Raw genomic sequence first — 22,400 nt, forward strand, 5'->3', positions numbered from 1 at the left:
ACTTGTACCTTACAATCTGTAAATGTTATTATTGCGCAGGACTCATAGAATGCTAAGGATATTAGCTGACAAGAAGGAGTACAAAGAAAATATATATCAACCAATATCCTTTTATGAAATCTCATAAATTTGTTTTATTTGATTTTAGATTGCACATAAACTACATTTCCTGGGTCTGCCAGCTAAAATGTTATATTACTGGGCTTACTATCAAATGAAATATAGAGCAGAATAAATATATTAGTGACATAAACCCATCTGAAATCTGTCATACTGCAATGATGCCTTTCTGGTTCAAAGCGCAGCTTGATATGCAAAATTCTATAGTTTATCAAATAACATTAGCCATCATTGTGAGTATTAATATTTCATTAGGCGTCCTCGCTGAGAATACGAAAGTGTTGTATCATAACATCAGACACGAAGACTGTAAAGCTCTGCAAAGTGTATCCACGAAATGACTACAGTTAGAATCGTGATCAGTTATTGCAATAAAAATGCCTCATAAAGCTTAAATTGATGTGCTAATGCACCGTGTTCATGTCAGCTGACTACTAATGCGCGGTCAATATAGGTTCCGGCAAGTTGCAGGTCTTGAGGCGAAAGCAGAGCCACATGATTCCAAAGGACTCCCCTCAAGAGGAGTCGCTTCAAAAGGACTTACTGTGAGAAGACTAACTTTAAAAAGACTGACCTCAAAAGAAATTTCTTACATGGCGTTCGTTCTCAAAGGACTCGCCTCAAAGGCACTTAGCTAGGAAGGTCTCAATAAAGAGGACTCACATCAGTGGTACTTAGCTAAGAAGGACTCATCAAAAAGGACTCATTGCAAAATGACTTGTGTCAATGGGTCTGGCTTCAAAGGAATCCCCTAGAGAGTCAACCAAAAAACAAATGTGTATTTTGAGCAAATGTACGGACCAGTGACCACGACCACAAACCTCTTAAGGTCTGAGTTCAAATACAGACTGGTATATAATAAAATATTATATGAAATACATAATAAATTGGTCTCTAAAATTGCGTTGTAAAATCTATTATCAATTCCTCACATGTACAAACAAAAATAACAAGCAGTAAACTAAGTGATCTAGCTTTTCTACACCACATGCATGGACTGAAAAAAACAAATGCAGATATGAATGCACAAAAAGGATACACGCTGGTAACATGTACAGTACTCACACACACGCCATAAGTTGACCCAAACGCAGCATGCATACATACACCACATAGGTAGTGTACATATATATGCTAGGCTGTATGTGTAAGGTCTCCAATATACGCTGCCCATGCATGCATGTTTGCATGTTCTCAGCTTGCCTGTTTGTGTTGAGTATGCATGTCTGTGCAGATTGCATGTGCATATGTTCTCCGTCCACACATATAGGCCTGCACTGTTATCGATCTGTGGATGCAGTATAGGAAACCAGGCATTTTAGCTTTCCCATTGCTCATTCTGGGCTGGTTGCTGCATGCAGCTCATCCTCCAAGCCAGGCACTGGTGCAGCTCTTTGGGGATGTACTATCTTCTGTGGGCAGAGGTGACCTGAGACATCCTAGAATTTTTTCCCTTTCCCAGATATGATTAGATCTCCTCTGGCGGTGATGGCTAAGAACAGCAACACCCTATTTTGTTTTCCTTCAGCAAGCTAAGTCAACTTTAAAAAAAAAAAAAGCCTTGGCAAAGACAATAGGTCTCACCTTTGTGACTTATTGGCTTTGCCAATGCCTTTGGAGATGCTGTAAAGAACTGGCAAAAAAAACATTTCATACTGATGTTGTGCTTTATGGCCAAGAGATAAAGAAAGAAAAAAAGGCAAGCAGACACAGCTGTTAGCGGCTGCGTCATTTTGTACGCACTCACACATGACATCAAAGAAGAGCACATGCATCACCAAGCATGCATGCATCCATGAAATGATGAGGGTGACATTTTTTTACTAAAGCAACATGGATCAGTAAAGAAAAAAATGAAAGGATGCAAAGTCACTTTTGTTTCTAAAATGGAGGTGCCGCCACAAGTTCCTTTGTTGCCCTTCAAAAAAATATATAAAAAAATATAAGAATGAATGGGTTGGGGGGGCAATGAAGGTTGGTTGGGAAGGAGGAGGGGAAAAGCAGCCCAAAGCAAAGGAGGAATGTGGAGGGTAGAGGGTAGAGGTAGAAGGGAGAGAAAATCACAGAGGTGACGGGAGAGGCATATGAAGGAGAGAGCAACATGCAGGGGAGTATGACAAAAAAACATGGGAGAGAGAGAGAGAGAGAGAGAGAGAGAGATAGAGTGACATGAAGCATAGGGTGAAGAGCAGCACACCAAGGAGATAGCTGGACAGCACATCCACTCTCATGGAATTGTTAACCAAACAGAAAAACTTGTATCCTAAAAAGTGAGCAGTGGAAGGACACAAGTGAGTCAATCAAGAGGATGGTACAGAAGCTATGCTCCAAGGGAGGGACAAACACAAGATGGAACAAGATAGACAAAGAAAGACATCGAAAAAGAAGCAATAAATAACAGTGATACTGAAGTCAACCAGTGGTAAACACTGGGTGGGATTTTTGGTTATTGGTAAGAGACATCTTGTCCTGACTGGTAGGCATGACCTAAAAAATTACTCACTAGAAAAGTAGCTGTCAGATGATTGGAGCGGTATATTTTATGACCATAGTGAAGATGACACTTTCCCCTTGCAATGATAAACAACTGCAAAGGCAGAACATAAGACACTTCTTTTAAAACAAGCATTTACAATGCACTAGGGTCTCGCATTTCTCAGCGTTACAGCTATTAGCAGCTGTAAACACCCAACCGGATTTTTCTTGCCACATTGAATGGAAAAAAAACAGCGCAATCGCGCTGCTACAGTTCACTTGTAATGAAACCTATCGCCAAAAGTGTGCAATTATCTACGTAACCGGCAAAAGTGCAATTAACTATGTAACACGGTTGATGTTATGCAAAGTGCTCGACTTCTGACAAGCGCGATTGGGCTGCGAACAAAAGATAAAAAGTAGTCCACAAACCAGACGGAAAACAGCGAGCCTCGCATGTTTTCAGTACTTGGTCGCTGCCCTCAAGGAGGGCTAACCAACGGAAAGGGCATGACGTGTGCGTGGCTTCCACTAATGAAAGCAAGCAGATTTTAACAGGCAAGCCCACGAACCAATGAAAGACACTGACGTGACGTGGACGGGGTTCCGAGCCCTTTTCCCCAACACCCACCACCCACGCACACAATCTCGGCATCATACTGGACTCATCCCTCTCCATGACTCAGCAAATCAACGCCATATCATCCTCCTGCTTCAACACCCTCTGCATGCTACGCAAGACTTTCAAATGGATTCCTCTAGAAACAAGAATGGTCACCCACGATTTATAAGCAGCAGACTGGGCTATGGCAACGCCCTCTATGCAGGGACCACAACCAAGCTTCAGAATGCAGCGGCATGTCTCATCCTCATCCTCCCTTGCCACCAACACATCTCCGCCCACCTCAGATCCCTACACTGGCTCCCCATCAACAAAAGGATCATTTTCAAAATCCTAATCCACGCTCACAAAGCCCTCCACAACACCAGACCGGCCTACCTCAATGAAGAATGAACTTCCACAACCCGACTTGACAGCTCTGCTCTGCCGACCTTGCCCTCGCAACAGTCCCCCGCATCCAACGCACCACCTCCGTCGGCAGATCCTTCGCCAACCTTGCTGCCAAAACCTGGAACTCCCTCCCCACCAACCTACGCAAGACCCAGGACCTCCTAACTTTTGGAAAGCACCTCAAAACATGGCTTTTTGAGCAGTAACCCCCACCCCCAGCGCCTTGAGACCCTACCGGGTGAGTAACGCACTTACGAAATTTGATTGATTGATTTTCGAACTCCTAAACCGCCTCGCAAGTGAAATCATGCGCAAGCGCATGCAACGCAGGCTCGTCCCTTAAAAAATGCACTTTAAGGACAGCCGCCATCAACTGCTTCTGAGGTATTAATAATGGTGATTTACTTCAATGAACTTTTTTAATGTACCTAAATACAAACACAAAGAACTCATTTAGAATTTGCTAATATTCAGTGTCAAAGGCTCTTATTTAGCTGTCATCTATTGAAACTTGCCAGTTTAAAATGGCAGTGCCTTTATCTGTCTCTGAGGGAAGAGTCATGAGGCTGAGAAATTATTATAATAGAAGCCTTTTAGATTCTGTGTCGCGGTCGTCATTCACCAACGCATTTCTGTCACAGCAATTAAGTAAGGACTGTACTATAATAACCATGGAAGATTTCTTTCAATCGGAACACATTTCAATTCATGGCATAATCAGAATTTCAGTGATGTGCAAGGAACTCATAGTTTTTGAGTAAAATCAGAGGAGCACGTTTGTGTCTGTCATGAGGCTCATTTTTGCATGGGAGAAAAATAAATGAAGCTATTTTGGCTAACTCCCAAATACAGTCATGTTTGTGCTGTATACGTTTCTAATGTTTCTAAGATCATTCTCTCTATCAGCCCCTTCTACCTGTACCTCTGGCGTTGATTAGGGTCCGCCAATTCAATTCCCCATGTCCCTTGTGATTTCAGACTTAAATTGGGTCTATCACTGTTGTCTCTCTCTCTCAACCAAAAGCTCTCCCATTCCAGGAATAACTGACCCCTGAAGGTCTTTCATACCTATTACAGTAAATCTTAACCAAGGGCTTATGCGGGGAGTCCGCAACTGTTTAGAAAAATAAATAATATTAACAGAGTAATAAAGTATATACAGATAAAAAAGCTCAGATGTAAAATTGAAAATTATTCTATGAATGGTATTGAGTTCCAAATTGGAGGCTATGGATTACATTGGTATCCATGGCTTAATTCAATGTTGGAGTAGGAACAGAATCTAGTATAAATAAATGGTGGACTCATTTGAAGCAGTGGCATGTTCTGACAAACCATGAGCATGCATTAGTTTATGTGCGAGAGTCTAGCATATTCCTCTGTCTTTCATGAGTAAAAAACACACTTCAACCTTCCCATTAAAATTAACGTGCGATTTAGAGGAAAAAATAATGAAAGAAGTGTGAAAAGAAAGAAAAATTAACATTAGTGAAAAAAGAGAGATGGTGAGAGAAACAAGCAACGAAAGAACCAGGGCATGTATGTACTAACACATTTCCTACAGACACAGATTGGGAAAACCACTTTGACACTTTGGGCCCTGACAAGTAACTTGTGGCTTCCACACAGAACCAGAAAAAAGAGGGATTTATAGTAAAGCGTGAATTGAAAGATAAAGATAAGAAAAACACCAGAGAAAGGAAGAAAGAAAGATCTTTAAAAAAAAGTGAAAGGACGCATACCGAGTCAAAGGAAAGAGCAAATAAAAAAGACAAAAAGAATGAAGGGAAGAGAATAAAATAGTGAAAGAATGAATGCCTGATAAAGAAAAAAGAGACGAACAAAACAAGCAAAGAAATAACCAAATTTTTGCAAGTTTGAAAGAGGAGGTAGCAAGAGGAAGAGGGAAAGAAAAAAAGGGAGAGGTGTAGAAATGAAGAGTTGAAATAAAGAGTGAAACTTAATGTGTGGATTTTAAGAGATGGAAAGAGAAAAGCTGGGAGTAAACAGGACTAAAGGAAAGAACGGAGTGAGATAAGTGAAACAGACCCTCCCAAATAACAATGGCAGCTAAGAATAGATTTAATTGGCTCCCCCACGTCCTGAAACAGAAGTCAGAGTGTGGAACAGCAGGGGGCGCTGCAGAACAGCAGGAGGTGCATCAGCAGAGTTGCATGTGAACCCCAATGCAGTAATATTGGGGTGCTTAAGATCAGGAATGGGGGTATAGACAGAGCGGTGTCCCGGCCCAGTGCTGGAATGACAGAAAGGCAGTGGGTCAGGAATGAGAAATGGAGCCTTGTGTAATTCCTGGTATTGGAATAAAGGGGTACTGCAGGATAGGACTGAGGTGCACTGATAGAGTTGTATGTGGGCTGCAGTACTGGAATAGTAACGGGCACACAAGGTTAGAAGTGAGGTATCTTAATAGAGCTATGTGTGGAACCTAGTACTGTCATGCCAGTGGTGCCGAGTGTTAGCGCCAAGGTGCCCTGTGAAGCTGCGAGTGGGGCCCAGCAAGGGAGTGGGATTGCCTCTAAACCACAGAAGCGAGGAGTCTTGAAGGGTGTGTGTGTGTGAGCCTCAATACTGAGAAGAAACGTGCACTGAATGTTAGGATTGATGGATTCTGGTGGAGCTGTGATGTTTCCCATCAACAGTGGCGTTGGATGTTATACTTGAGGTGCACTGGCTGAGCTGGGTTTTGCTCTTTTCGGTCCAGTATTGGCTTGGCAGTGGGACTGAATATTAGAATTGAACTGCTTTAACAACTGTATATGAGAGGGATCACAGTATAGGAAAGGAAGTGACCTCACCGGGGTACAACTGAGGTGCACTGATAGAGCTGCACACAAGGTCTCAGTACTGGATCAGCAGTGTCTACTGACTCTAAGAACTGAGTGGTGGGGTTCTGGAAGTGGCACAGCTGAGGGCCTGGAGTGTGTGAATTGAGGTGCATTGATGGAGCTGTGTGCGAGGTCGCAGTACTGGAACAGCAGTGTGTGTACTGACTGTAGGAACTGAGGTGCTCTGGCAGACAGTGTGTGTGGGATTCTGGCTCTGGCACAGCTGAGGGCCTGGAGTGTGTGCACTGAGGTGCACTGATGAAGATGCGGGCGAGGTCCCATTAATGAAACAGTAGTGTGTGTACTGACTGTAAGAACTGAGGTGCTCTGGCAGACAGCATGGGTGGGGTTCTGGCACTGGCACAGGTGAGAGCTTGGGTTTGTGAACTGAGGTGCACTGATGGAGCTGCACCCAAGGTCTCAGTATCGGAACAGCAGTGTGTGTACTGACTGTAAGAACTGAGGTGCTCTGGCAGACAGCGTGTGTGGGATTCTGACTCTGGCACAGCTGAGAGCCTGGAGTGCGTGAATTCAGGTGCACTGATGAAGATGCACATGTGGTCCCAGAAATGGAACAGCAGTGTGTGTGTACTGACTGTAAGAACTGAGGTGCTCTGGCAGACAGCATGGGTGGGGTTCTGGCACTGGCACAGCTGAGAGCTTGGGTTTGTGAACTGAGGTGCACTGATGGAGCTGCACCCAAGGTCTCAGTACCGGAACAGCAGTGTGTGTACTGACTGTAAGAACTGAGGTGCTCTGGCAGACAGCGTGTGTGGGATTCTGACTCTGGCACAGCTGAGAGCCTGGAGTGCGTGAATTCAGGTGCATTGATGAAGATGCACATGTGGTCCCAGAAATGGAACAGCAGTGTGTGTGTACTGACTGTAAGAACTGAGGTGCTCTGGCAGACAGCATAGGTGGGGTTCTGGCTCTGGCATGGCTGAGAGCCTGGAGTGTGGGAACTGAGGTGCACTGATGAAGATGTGCAGGTGGTCCCAGTAATGGAACAGCAGTGTGTGTGTACTGACTGTAAGAACTGAGGTGCTCTGGCAGACAGCGTGTGTGGGGTTATGCACTGGCACAGCCGAGGGCCTGGAGTGTGTGAACTGAGGTGCACTGATGGAGCATCGCATGAGGGACCCTCCACTCTTGCTCTCAGCACCACAGGCAGGCACATTCCTAAAAAAAATCAAAGCCAAGGAAGGGTGGGAGCCAGGCAACTGAGAGAGGATGCAGAGAGCCCACAAAGACCAAATGTGACCAAGATAACAGCCTGATTTATTGCCTTGTTTACAGCTAAGCTAAACTCAGAGTAAGAATGCTCTGGAAATAAAAAGGGAAGCTTCCCTGGACAGGAGCAGGAAAAGAAGTACAAAAAGTCCCCTACAGATTAGATAAACAGAAGTAAGTGTAGTTATACAGTAATTGGCCCCTGCTGCCACAAAGAAGGAGGAATAAAGAGACATGACTGACCACTAGCAAGCAAGGGTTTTTAAATGACACTGAAACTAACAAATGAAATAGCTGGAAGCCCACAGAAGAAGTATACTTAAAAGTATACAAGAGGTCGTACGCCTACACTCAACCTAAAAAATAAGACCAGTGTTGTTATTAGATTTCCCTAAATGCTCAGACATCTGAATCACCTGCTTGGTTCCTCTGGAGGGTTGAAAGGCTCTGGGCTGCCAGCGCTGCCTAATACCCTGCCAATGAAGGCTGCAATTTCCTTTCGCAGACACACTGTCACACAGCGAAGAGTAGTGAGAATGGATACAGAAGAGACTAACCTGTCTAGCACAAGAAATAAAGAATACACTCCTACTTTGTGACAGTCATTTTGTAATGCACTTGCTTAAATGACAGCAGGAATTCAAATATGGCAATACAGATTATGCATTCTGTTTGCATAGCTTATGTTCTGAGATAACATTTTAACAAAAGACAACATCTAGTAGCCACTAACTGAAAAATGGATTGCATTAAATTATTACCACTAAATTAGCTACAGTCTAATAAACGTTGACTCTCTCCAAGTTTCTTTCACCTTTGTTGGAACAACATTCTGAGAAGGCTACAGCTTTTACAACTCGGCTGTATAAAGGCTGAGTGGACTGTGGCCATCTAGCATTCCATGAGTGCGGCAAATGGGATAAGGTAAAAACTGTGCATAGACCCCACACAAGGAAAATGAATAGCACAATAGCTACGCATATGTGTGCATGCCTTGATGTATGTGCATGCACACCACAATATACTCCACTGCGAAGAAAGATGTGACAAGTTCCATACTAGCTGTGGAGGTGCTCACTGCAGTCTCCAGCCTCATCACCTTGTCACATTAAAAACAAAATCTTTTAGCTCCTTGGGTGTCACTGTGCAATGCATTGTGGTGTTGGCTGAATGTAGATTTCTTTACAGGTTGGTGCTTGCATCTTCTGAATGCAGACTGAGCTGCAATGGGGCAAATCTATTTCACTTATGATGGCTGACATTCTAAATACTAACTGGCTGCTCAGTGACCTAATCCAAAATGTGAATGACACTTCCAACTAAGTAATGACTGAAGGAGCCTCACCCATTGGCTCACTCTACGTATGCTGTCTTATGGACTAATCAAAAATATGATCGACACTTTGAGAAAACAATGGTTGAGGGGGCTTGACCCATAGACCATCTATGTATATTTTGTATGCATTAATGTTTATGCATTGATTTTCATTAGGACACTAGTTCTTGTAGAAAGCTGAAGCTGTTGTCATACTATACTCTAAAACCAAATTTAAAGGGAAACCATTTTAAAATAAACCCTGAATCTATTTTAAGAAGTAACATGATGGAAAAATGAAAAAAAAGTAACCTAGTAATCAGGGTTAATCAAACGCAGCCCACTCATGGCAAATAGCAAAGCTAATGTGAAAAATTAATGACAGCAATTAGCAATGGGGCCATGCTCTGCTGCAATTACCTAACCAAGAGGGACATCAAGGCAAGACATCTTCTTTTGTACTTGAAATACTTCATAGATTGTGAGCTGATCTACTATGCCCTTCTATTGACAAAATAATTAAGCATGTCCTCTCTATAGTTTAATAGTCACATAAAACGTGCTTAGTAAGAGCAAACTGCCGCACACAGACACAGAGAGAAGCGCTAAAGAGGCTGTGACAAGGATATGCTTCATGCAGAGAGCCTTATAAATACTCTATTATCCAACATATGTAAAGAATTGATTATGATAACATATTTTAAGTAATTGTTTGAATTTGAATATTTAAAACAATAAGACAGCTTTGTTAAACACATGAAATATAGGGTGGTTTCTCTCTCTCCATACGTACAGATTATCTCTCTCTGCTCTGACCCTGTTTTCTAATCATCTGCCTCCCTCATGTTGGTTCGTTTTACTGATAGCGCGCGTGAGATTCATCTTTTATGCAACATGCTCCTGACTTGTAGAAGTCCATGAAAGCACAACTCAGCGATATAGAGACAATGTACGCAGTGACTGCTATCACAGTTCTATAGAATGGGCAACAACATCACGACTGAATGTTAATTGTATCTTGAGTCCTTTAAGGAAGAATAATACATTTGAAAACGTATACTTTAAGACTCCTCTAGGTGGGATATTAAGGTATTTCCATTATAAATACAATGCAAGTCTTTTTGGCTGTAGCAATTTTGGGCGAAACACTTTTGACTGAAAATAAATTACGTTTACACTATAGGTTTGGCAAACTATTTTCAGCATTTTTGGACATATTCTTGTTTACATTGGGAGATGCCTGTAATGATCTCTTTGCAGTCTTCCTCCATTTACCACCTCATTATATATCGACGTTCTTCTATCACCTTGTCTGCAGCGATCAGTCTGTTATCCTCTGGCAACATATAACAGCGCAGGCAGTCCATCGTCATGTCCCACCTGTTCCGTGCAGGCATCACTCTGTGTCAACAAACTAATGTGGGACTTTACCCTCCAGACTCTCCGTCGCGATCGCCTCTCTGCTCCGAACCCTGCAACTGACACCAGTGTATATCACCCTCAGCTACCTTCATCTTCCTGTAGCTCACTTTGAATCCCTCAGTCTCAAGGGTTTCAATGAAGTAGCATGTTGGCTTCTGGGAGGTGCAGGGATTTCACCCTATACATTCATTCTTAGTTTTAGAATTTTCAGTATGCACTGTTCTTTTTCCATTATTCCCTTAATAAGTGACTTTCTGAAACCTTAACACAGACAACAGTCAGAAAAATTGATCTTATAACACCACCTGCTTGGTTTTGTTGCAAAGTAGCACATTAGAAGTCGATGGCATTTATGCTTCTGGCAACACATTTTTAACTAGGTGTATAAATCAGGTAGTGACTTTGTGGTCCCCTCAGTGCACTTTTTGGGGAAAAATATTGCACCCCTGGCACCCTGAATCTCAGATCATACCAGAACTGGAACAAGGACCGAAGAAGTACTGCTCTGCTGCCCCTTGAACCGCACAAAGACAGGCTGCACCTTCTGCTGGACTGCACCTGTGAAGTTGGGAAAGTTGGGAAAGTGCCTGTGGCTCCTGGCATTAGGAAAATTGTGCCCCATACCAAAGCAGTGACTCCAAAGATCAGTTGGATGATCCCCTGGAACCAGTTAAAGGGACAAAAGATCTGAAGAAACCCAAACCAGCAAGGTGGTAGTCACCGCAGATGTTTCACTGTTTCCTGCCGCTGGGCACCCAGTGAGACCGATCCTCAATAGCCAAAAGTTGCACCCGAGTCAGCCAGACCCTGGAGTGCCATCAGAGTCAGTCTAGATTGTTCGCCGAAGAGGGAGACTAGCCCTCACTAAAAGATTTTACCCTGACCAGTGTGTCTGGAGTCCAGTAGTCCAGCTGTTCTACTGCTGATAGAAGAGGACATCGTAGGACCCCGACAACTCCTGTGAACCAAGCAACCACCACAGAGGCACCCACGCTGACCGCACAGCAAACGGGGCTTCTTTGTGCATCTTTTTATCCTGTATCCTCAACATCAGGAACACTCCATTAAAGTCTATGGATGTCGTGCTGTAAAGTTCGGAAATGGACTGGAAAATGCACTAGTGGCCAGTAACTGTCCACATCTACAGCATTGGTCCCCTAGACCTTTATCTTGTCATATTTGGTCACTCAGGCCGGGCTGGAGTAGCCACATTACCTTTTACAATCTTTTGAAAAGTTTACTAACTTTTTGTTCACCAATGTTTGTTTGGATTAGAAAATGATAATATATTTAAGAATCTGTATCTCTGGAACCCTCTGCAGGGTGTTGCTCATCAGGGTCTCTAAAAATTCATAAACATACAATCTATTTTTACAAATTGGTGTCCTTTCTCTTTCGTGTTGAGTGACTTTCTTATTTCGTTGTTTCAATACTGTTAAATGCTTTACACTATGTTCTTTTGTTAAACCTTGCTGCTTAAAGCCACAGCTACCCAGGTTTGAGCTAAATCTTGTACAAATGAGCCTGACAGGACCCAAGACAGTTTTTGCAAGTGTATTCCATGGTACGGCCGTACAGCCATACCATATAACACACCTAAATCCTCACATAGCCCAATTAGTAAATCTTAATCAAATTATTTGAGTTCCGTACTTAGATGCCAGTGTAGCACCCACCATGCCTACATTATATATCATGGACCTTGACCGCAGGATAACAATGTCCTCACCACCTCCCCGGATACTGATCTTTGGTCAACGACACCTCCATGCCATTTTAAACAGGTCAACAGACTTAGCACCTTCATTGATACATTCTAAACCTCATTGGTCCTCTCAGAAATTCAAGTGATTGCCCTGAATAGTTCGGTTAGGTATGAATTTATCAACTGCAACTGCTTTGCTAAGGATACATTTTGTTTCTGGAAATCAGCTGACTGCATCGCCACATCATCGTCTGCTCAGATTCAAATGTTAATTATAAGAGTAATATTTTGAGTAAACTGTGCAATGCCTCAGAATTAAGTTCAAGTAAATTCAAGGGATATAGAAGCCAGGGATGCAAATCACAATCTGAAATGCCATCCCAGCAAGATCCACCAGGCCACATTCCTTTTTCCATTTAAAAAATGCTTGAAACCAACCTCTTCTAGCAACACCTCATCAGAGGCTAAGCACTTGAAAGATGGACTGTCCCAAAAAGCTCCCATTTCCTTACCAGCTCTTGTCCCACCTTTCATTCTGCAAATTCCCTCTTTGAGCTGATCCTTCTCACTGTACATCTTTCTTCATCACCCTTCCCCTCTTCATTGTAAACCATTGCTCGCGATGCAGTAGCTCCACACAACTTGTGTTCTACACTATGCGTTACACTGCCCACTGCAAACCCCACTCATGTACTCTCCATTGCTTTGAAGTTAGTTTGAGCTATATAAATGTGATACCCACTGCTTTAAAATACCTTTTCAACACAAAAAAATCACGCCCCTCCTCTGCTAGTAGTACAGTTTTCTTACCTCTAGTTTCTGGAGGTCTGCAGAATTCTCAGCGTGGTTGAACTTGGAGTGCTTGGTGGTGTGCAGCTGTAGCTTTTCATAGGTGTTCTTAAGCTTCCCAAGCTGAAACATCAAGGTACCATTTACTAAACATCACTTTCCTTTGTATTGACATTCAATCATAGTATTAAGTACGCTACAACAGAATCATAGATTGGCTCTTTTTTTAGGGGCTTTTGTAATGCTCTACTAACCGCCCTATGATAGCCTTAAGGTTATGTAATAAGTGTTGGAAATAACCATCTTTTGTGTGGTGTAGGCCCAGATTTTTGCCTTGACTTTTTTTTTTAACTCTGTGCACTTTAGCCATGCTAAAGAGCCTGTTCTCCCCCTTACAACATGAAAACAATTGGCATAACTCTGATTGGTGTATTTAACGTATACCTATGTAACTAGTATATGCTACTCAAAAGGTACCAGGACCTGTAAGTTAAATGTCACCAGTGGTTGCAACACTCATTGTGTCACTCACTGCAGTGAAAATGCAAACATTACTGCAGGCCTGCCACCAGTAGCCAGGCTGTGCAGGTTAAAACAGTCAATTTGGCCTGCCAAAATAACCCCTTTGGACAGGTCTAAAACCTTCCAGTTAAATACCTAAACGCCATCCCTAAGTAGGCCTTAATACCCAGTAAGGCAGTGTGCATGGCACAAAAAATATGACATGTAAACATTTAATGTTGCACATGTCCTTAAGTGAAAAGGCCGTAAAAGCAATTTTCACTATTGCAGGGTACAATATTAAATGTAATATTGCTGCCTATCACTGCCTAGGAACCAGCTACAGAGCTAATTCTTGGCCTTTTTAAAAATACTTATTATGAGCCCAATTCATTGGTAAAGTCAGCTATGTGATAAATATTTCAAAACAGGTACTTTCAAAAAGTTACCTGTTACCTGCCTAAACCTCTAGAAGCCCATCTGCATGAAATGTTATACAGGAACTGAATAACCCATCTGATGGGCTGTGACCTTTCTCCGAGAGCTTAAACAAAAGACTTTGGTGAGTGGAGGAGTTCTGTTTCTCTGGCAAGCTGACACTGTCACAGGCAGGTGTAGCTAACACCTAGGTCTCTCCCTACCTTTGTCCCCCTATCCAGTCAGGCACCAACCCCAGTGGGAGAGTAGCTGCCCCAGAACAGATTTAGGGTGACTACAGAAAAAGCGATTGTTTGTGTCTCTGGCCACGCCTCTAGGGTGGGCACTGAAACTTTGCACAGGGGAAGCAGGGTTATGCCATGCTGGTTTTGGGCAGAGAGGGGCAAAAGAGGGGTATGGTTACCCATGGTAACTTTATTCCATTAGCTAGGGAGTGGCCAGAAGTTGCCCCCACCCACAGGCTGGTGGCAGGCCTAAAGGTATTTTTAAGATGCATTTTCGGCATTCCATACTGACCAGTTCCAATTGGACCTGCCCCAGACCCTTCTGCTGGCCTCTGCTGGAATGAGTCTTGACCCCCAAATGCTGAACCTAAGGTCCTGGACCCCTGGCAGATGTAAAAGTGTAGTTCTCCTAAAGTTTCTGAAACTTTTTGCCCTGAGAACCAACCTGCAAAGCCATTCCACCCAAGTGCCTTGCTGCTGGGACTGAGTATGCCACAGCTCCTGCTACGTTATTCTCCACCACAGCAAATCTGATTCAATGGGACCCCGGTCAACCGACATCTGACAATGTCAGAGCCTCTTCATCCACAGTCTTTAGCCTTGCCCCACAGAGGAAATCCGAGCTCCAGAAAAGTTTGTACAACTGGAAAAATAGAGCTTCACCAGTCCAAGCCACTGACTGTATCCGACTGACACTGGGGCTGTTGGGACACAAAACCTGAACTTTCCCCGCTCTGAGCTTTCCCGTCTTCGTCAACAACTTCACTGAGACCTTGGACTTCTGCTTTGTTCATAGCCTTCTGCCTTTCCCCGCTGAAGACTTTTTGCTCATGTAAGTTTCTGAGTGCAAAGGTAAGGTTTTGACCGAAATGAACCTGATACTTGTATCCGACCCACGTTCCATCATCCTTACATCTTAATCCTGTCCAAGTCAGGCACAACCAAATGACCATGATTGTCACTTAAGGCTTTTTAGACTCTACTTAAATTCAAACTTTAAAAACTCAAAACTGCAATTCTACCTATTGGATCTTTTTCATGTTCATGTCAATTTTCTAATTTTTTCTAAATTGGTTTGGAACTTTTCTAGTGCTTTAATTGTATACTGTTTGAGTACTGCAAAAATACTTTACACATTGCCTCTAAATTAAGCCTTCCTGCTCTGTGCCATAGCTACCAGGGGGGCTGAGGGCAGGTTAATTTAGTGACTCTAAGGATTCACCCTGACAGGGATTGTGGTTACTATTTGAGGTGGGTACTCACTTCCTCAACTAATACCCCAGTTTCTTACAATAAGCATTGACAATAACATTTTGGTGTTTCGTTAATAGTTTGCTGAATTATAGTCAAGTTGAAGGATGACCAGCTAATTGTTGGATAAAATACATCAACCCCTCACACTCAAGCTTGCAGGAAAAAACATATTCATTAAGGGTTTCTTGAATGGCACCAACTATTAGTAGATGAGCTTGTATTTGGTAGAATCACTAGTGTGGTAAAATCTCTTGTGCCATCATTCGATTAAGCAGCTAAAGGAAATTATTTTACTCTACAGTTACAGAAATCTAGATTTCACATATCAAATATGAAATGTGAAAATGGACCCCAGTTCAATCACTTTTGAAAGATAAAAGCCCTGGTTTGGCAAAAAGAAAAACAAGCATTTGCAATGCAATCGGTCTCACACCTGTGAAAGTTGGAGCTCTTGGCATTGAAAATGACAATGTTTTTTACTATTGTTTTTTTGTATGCAGTGGAGTGATGATATTTGCATAGCGCTATTGCCATTCAAATGTCCTGGCAGTGCTGGAGAACCAGAAAAATGGAAATAGGTTATGTGGGAGAGGAGACAAGAGTAATATGCTGGCTGAAAAAAAAAAGTAACAACATCCTGGAAAACACAAACACTCATAGGGAATGCAAGATTCAGTAAAGCATGTGAAACAGAGGCAGGAACAACATGGTTACCTTAATGCTTTTACACTGACTATTCTGAAATCAATGAGCGTTTTTGCCTGAAAAGTTAAGGAAATTACTATAGGACCCGGAAGGGACCCGTTTCAATGTCAATTGCTTAAATCCTTACACAACGTAAGCAGTATGGTTTAAAAAGACCACATCCCTAAACACAGAGCTGCGTTGCACATTTTACAAACTAAAATAAGGAAAACAGCTGATAAGGATGATGTTAATCATTTTCCACTCTACACATCAACCAGGTATTGCAGTACCTCCAGGAACTGTGCTCTTCCACACCTGGGGAAAACAATGGGTTTATTTACAAGCCCCTTGCATCACCAGTGCTTCACTTTTAAAATGGGAAAAAGTGACGCACCGGTGGCACAAGGGGCTTTTAAATAAGTCTCAATGTTGTTTAAAGAAAGAGGAGAAAATGAAAGTAGAACTTTACTGGCAAGCTCTGTAAAATGTCTCTAATGTGTGTGGTTGTGAATAAAACCAATCTGCCGACTTTGAGACCACTCTGTCTTGGTTTGTTTAGGTTTTGTTCCATATATTGAACCTTTCTTTTCTCTCCGTCCGAGGCTGCACTTTGGAATACAGAAATGTAAAAAAGGATGACATTTGTAGCCAAAGTGTTTCTTTCTTTTTTGGATCCATTTTACAGGGGAACAAATAAAAGAAAGGAGAAAAAGACAACATTTGCAGCCACAGTGTTTCTTTCTTTTTAGGATCCATTTCGTAGGGCAACAAATATAGGAAAGGAGAGGAAAGAGGGGGTAAGAGCAGTTTGTTGAAGTCATGGTTTTCAGCAAGTTAGGAGGAATAATGCCATCAGCTAAGCACAGGTTAATTTGGTGACTCTAAGGGTTCACTATTACATGATCGTGGTTACTGTTTGAGGTGGGTATTAACTCCCTCAACTCATACCCCAGTTTCTTACAATGGATCTATATCATTACATAAGGTTCACAGAAGCTATACGTCTTTTATGGTGCAGATAGTTAATATCTACTCTAGGGATTCAAATCCATAATTGTTTTCGTAGGTGTATAGCTTAATCTAGGCAAAACAACCTCAAGTTTTGTATAACTAAGGGGCAAACAAAAATCACATCAGTGAAAAAACACCATAAAGTCATAATGTATGCACTTATACAAGTTTCATTTCTGCTAACAGGTCCGGGGTCATTTGGCAGAATTATTTCCTGAGATGGTATCTAAAAAACCTTTCTTTTGGCTTAGAATTTTCTATGGCCATTTTTCTCTTATGAGTACACACTACATATAATAGACACTAGATATCCTGTGTCTCAGATACTTGGCTGATGGCTATATGGTGATCTAAATCAAAGATATTTCCTTATGGGCACATCAAGGACTTTCCCCTCTGGAGAAATATTATACCTGGGTACTATGGCAGACGGTGAAGTATTCATAATGGTTAGAAGCTCGAGGAGTGGGATGCTAAACAACCAAGATGGGCTACTAAATATCTGTTACCAGTAGAATTCAAATGTTATTAGCTCTATTGAATTAACTTAGCCACTAGGGCTTTGTTCACTTGCATCTATTGTCTTCATCTGGGTGAACACTTTTGTAATTGGGTGCACTTAACTGAGATAAGGAAAATTAAATGTATCTCTCTGAACATAGAGTAACACAGTATTTACTGAAGAACTGAACTCCAATGGTTCAGTATGGAAGGCACGCCAGCTTTTTCTAGGATAATAATAAATGGCTTACTGAAGTTTAGGAAAATGTGGTGAGCAATGGGGGAATTGTAGAGAAGGTAGTGAGCTTCCTCAATACATCCCCACTGACAAACTAACAATTGGGCCATATTTTGCTGTTTAATTTTCTAACACTTTTCTGCATAACTCTTTTAGCTTTTCTATAGATTATCACTGTGTGTCAGCATAATCCCAGATTACCACCTGCAGAGAAACCATTTTGCCTAAATATCTGCTATTGTGTTCTACACTTGATAAGAAACAATGTATAAGAATTTCCATGGCTAACACACAATCCATGACCCTGTGTGATTGTCAGACTTGTATTGGGGCACAATGAGGTCAGTGCTCAAGACCTCTGTTCTGTCACTTTGGCCTCCCTTCCCTTCCTTAGTGTCAAGGGCCCCTTCAAGGTAAGTGCATTTTCTCTTTCCATTAAAACACCAAGACCATCCATGGCCCCTTCGCCATCTCCTTGGAGAGACAGTGCCCCTGTGTATGCAGTTTTGACACCACCTAATTTTAAAGTTGAAACATCAGACACTACAACTCCTCACAACTTTGACTGGAGTTTTAGACAGCACAGTGATATAGAATTAACACAGAATTGCTGATAGCACTGCTATTTAGCATTACTAAGAGGCAATTCGTTAGAAGCCAGCACTGTACACAACAAATTATTTAAACACAGAAAACTAACCACGAAAACAAAAAGGGTTCACCCTTCAACTGCACACAATCTCAGGTGGTCTTCACATAGTGGCCATAGAGCTGCCCAAAGTGAGCAGTATTTATAAGGTGGGTGCAGATGCATGTGTATCACCGAAGAGAAATGTTGGCTTCTTCAATAAAATTAACCTGGCAGAAAAACTAGAGATAGACTGCTATTATGTTAAGGTTTGAATTTAATGCAATTTTAGGTAGCAGGTCCCAATCAAACCTACTTTGAAAACTTTGTTTTTCAGGAAACATGGAAGTAAGATATCATGTGCTTCAACCTGACATAGTCACCTTCAGTCCATTCTCCCACTAAAAATACTTACAATGAGGCCAAATTACACTTTGAAAATGTGAACAACTAACCATGGAAGGTAGTGCTATGATGCTTACTTGATATTTGAGTGAATTCAGTTGTCCTTCATATTTCTGTACGATCATCTGCTGCGATGTCTCTGCACTTTCTAGCTTCTTTCTAAGGACTCCCACCTAGGTTTGATATAAAAGAAACACAATTAGTTCTTTTAAAGTAATGTGTATTGGCAAATTGACAAATTCCAATTAGCTAGTGAGACTTTAGATAAGCCCACAAAGTGCACATGTTAAAAAAAATAAAAAAACATGTTCAAATGGCAACATGTGAAATGCCCCACATGGGATTGTGTGTGGCTTTACACTATCCACCTGAGGGACGTTAAAAGCTTTACCACAGGATTGGCGAGCACTCTGTAGCTCTGTAGGTGCCTTAACCCCATAAGATATTTTAAAATGTAGACTTTGCAACCAATTAGGTAGAAGAGATGTATTACCACATTTCTCCTTGTTTCTGATCTCTTTGTGGCAGGGTTTTTAACAAATAAATGTGTAAGGCGAGGCCCAGGTTTTGCATTGGGTTGTGTCACTTTTTTGGCACAAGCCCAACGCAAATTCTCATTTGTTGAATATTGTAATGAGCTCAAAGTAACCATGTTAGACCTGCTAAACCTGTGTGAGGTCTTAAGAGTTGATGGCACTTCATGTGATGTCACTTATCGTGAGTCGTGGGTTGTGAGGGCACTTCCTGTGATGCTACATGCGATGCCACGCGCTGTGATGTCACGTACTGTGATGTCACGCGCCATGATGTCACTTGCATACTGCCTAACTTGGTTAATCCTACACTTATTTTTTTAGGACTTGCTGTGTGTGCCAATTCTCCCCATAGACCAGCGGAGTGTGGACTTGCTCTTCTTCTTCAGGGTGGCCCGCCTGTGCTGATCTACAAAGGAGTGGTGTACTCGGGCTGCTAAGCTTGTATACCCCCACACCCCCCCAGGATTGCTATGGAGGATTGACGTGAGAGGTGCTGGTACCTAGCTCGATACTGAAGAATAAGCCCCCCATCAAACTGAGAGCTGGGAGCCTCCACCGAGTATTATTGTGTAGCAACATTCGTGGCACTTCTCTCTGTGGGTTACCGGCCAGAGGTTATGAAGATGAAGTTGCGGGCACGGAAGGTCCCCTCCACTTCTTGCATGGGTAGACAATGTGCATAACCAAGGAAGTATTTTACTTCATTTCACAGAAGAAAGTGTGCACCAGCAGAAAAGACAACTGGTCAGCCACCCGTCTCCCAGGCTGCCTGTTATTTATTTTTGGTACCAGACTGACATCTGGTGGCCTTTCTTGATAATGCTATATTATTACCATTGACGTTTGTGCCCAGCTCTTTAATAAGCAGCTTTGGACGATTGTACTCTGGAACATCGAATATAAGAATATCGTGGCAGACTAATATCGTGGACAAAATATTGAAAGAAAAAATATTGGATGTTAAGTGTTCATATAGGGAAGTATATATTTACTATTAACTCCACCTTTATGTACCTATGTACGTTGGCGATATATATACATCGTGAAGGAGCATAGTTGTGAAGTTAGGTATAAAAAATCTATACATACTGACCTTTCAATATTGTGTTCTCTGTCCTTTGATAGTCTGTCTCTGATATCAGTCTCTCTACCACATTCTGTAGTCAATGTTCAGGATCACAACTTTTTGGACATATTCGTTAAAAACTCGTCTGAACAGGTTTTCTTGTTTTGGTGAGATTACAATCAATTACTTTTCCTACTTTGTACTGAATGGATTTGCACATTTTCTGTGGTTTATGTCTTGACATTACTTGCATTTTCTGTGATGGCAGCCAGGATCGCACACAGAAACCTAATTTTCTCAAGTACTACATTGTTTAATTTTGTGGGAACTACACCACAGCTCACATCAACACAGAGGCTGCTCTCCACCAATTAATGGTGCAGTTTCCTACAGTCACTTTTGCTGAAGGAATAGCAGATCTTTTATATGAGAGAAAGATACATTAATATTAAGTTACTTTGCACAACATGTGCTAGGGCACACTTCATATCTTCTTCCAAAAGTCATCAAATGAGCAAGCTCTAAGCATTTTGGTTAGCCCTTTCCGTGTTTCTTTGTAATGAATGATCAGGGGTCTCCGACCTCTCCAGTAATAAGGGTTACTTATGTTAAAGGAAAATCATCCAGGTCTACAAATATTATTAGTGTTGTAATAATGACGAGTTTGAATTGTGCTTGTTTGTGTGGTGGGAGCCAGTGGAGCTCCTTTAGGTGTGGTGTGATCTGAATACTGCAAGGGAGGTTGAGAGTCTTTTTGGCCACAGAGTTCTGAATGGTCTGCAGCCTTCTGATGAGGTTTTTGTATGACTCAGGTGGTTATGTTGAGTTTGCTGTCGATGAAGATCCCGAGATACTTTGCATGAGCAGTGGGGATGGGTGTCAGTCCTAGCGCTGTAGGCCACCAGGTGGCACCCCACGGTGAAGTGTACTTCCTGGAGATCTAATTTTTGGTCTTGTCAGTGTCCAGCTTCAGACACTTGGGCCCTTACTACGAGGATGGCGTTCGCAAGACCGCCAGCCTCGTGGTAGTGGACCCACCACCAACAGGCTGGCTGTGGGACCGCCAGATTATGACCCTGGCCACTGGCAGCCTGGCGTTCCAGTGGTTTTAATCTGCCAGGGCAGCGCTGCTTGCAGCGCCGCCCTTGGGATTATGAGTCCCCATTCCACCAGCCTTTCCATGGCAGTTTACACTGCCATGGAAAGGCTGGTAGAATGGGGGTGTCGGAGCCCCTGGGGCCCCCTGCACTGCCCCGTCATGCATTCCACTGCCCAAATTAAGAGCAGTGGAATGCGTGACGGGTGCTGCTGCACCCACCGCACGCCACTTTGCCGCCTGCTCCATTAGGAGCCGGCGTTAATGTTAAAGCCCTGTTCACCGAAAGGCCGGTGGTCAAAAACACTATTTCTGCCCGCCGGCAATGCGGTGAACTCCTAATAGGGCTGGCGGCGTTCAGGCCTCACAAGCAGCCTATGGGTAGAAAGAGTCTGGCGGGCAGCCTCTGCCACCCGCCAAACTCGCAGTGAGGGCCTTGGTCTTCATCCAGTGGATGATTTCAATCATGCAGGCATTAATGTTGATCCGGGTACTGGGTATCTTGTCTGTGAGGGAGAGAATGAGTTACGTTTCATCTGTGCAGGAGAGGATACTGATGTTGTGGGAGCGGGTGATGCTCTCACAATATGAGATGTGCTGCCCTAAAAGTGGTTATTTTCACTCCAGTTGAGCTAATGCAGCATTTAGGCCTCTGTTGAGTGCATATTCACTGCTGTAATTGAACAGCTAACATCTGCGCATTATCCAAGATAGAGATGTGGCTCTCAGTGTGCAACATGAGTTGAAGACCATCTTCAAGTTAAGGCTTTAACAATCGATCTGTATCCTCAATAAGAGTGTTGAGCTGTTCAAGCACAACAGTTATAGATTTTCAAGATCCCAAGGCAAGGGATCCACAAATGCACTACAAATACCAGACTTCCTACTCAGCTGCTGTATT

The 22,400-nt window shown here is 42.6% G+C and overlaps 1 protein-coding gene across 2 annotated transcripts in view; it reads right to left on the reverse strand.

Annotated features, from left to right (window-relative positions):
* DEUP1 (deuterosome assembly protein 1) overlaps positions 1-22,400 on the reverse strand; it is a 214,781-nt gene that overhangs the window by 173,867 nt on the left and 18,514 nt on the right. For both annotated transcript variants that reach the window (XM_069202449.1, XM_069202448.1), the window contains 2 exons: positions 18,879-18,974; positions 12,936-13,037 (listed from right to left, as the gene is read on the reverse strand). In XM_069202449.1, coding sequence (XP_069058550.1) covers positions 12,936-13,037; positions 18,879-18,974 — 198 coding nt within the window. The remainder of the gene's footprint in view (positions 1-12,935; positions 13,038-18,878; positions 18,975-22,400) is intronic.

The sequence above is a fragment of the Pleurodeles waltl genome, chromosome 8 (genome assembly GCF_031143425.1).
Source record: "Pleurodeles waltl isolate 20211129_DDA chromosome 8, aPleWal1.hap1.20221129, whole genome shotgun sequence".
Lineage (NCBI taxonomy): Eukaryota > Metazoa > Chordata > Amphibia > Caudata > Salamandridae > Pleurodeles > Pleurodeles waltl.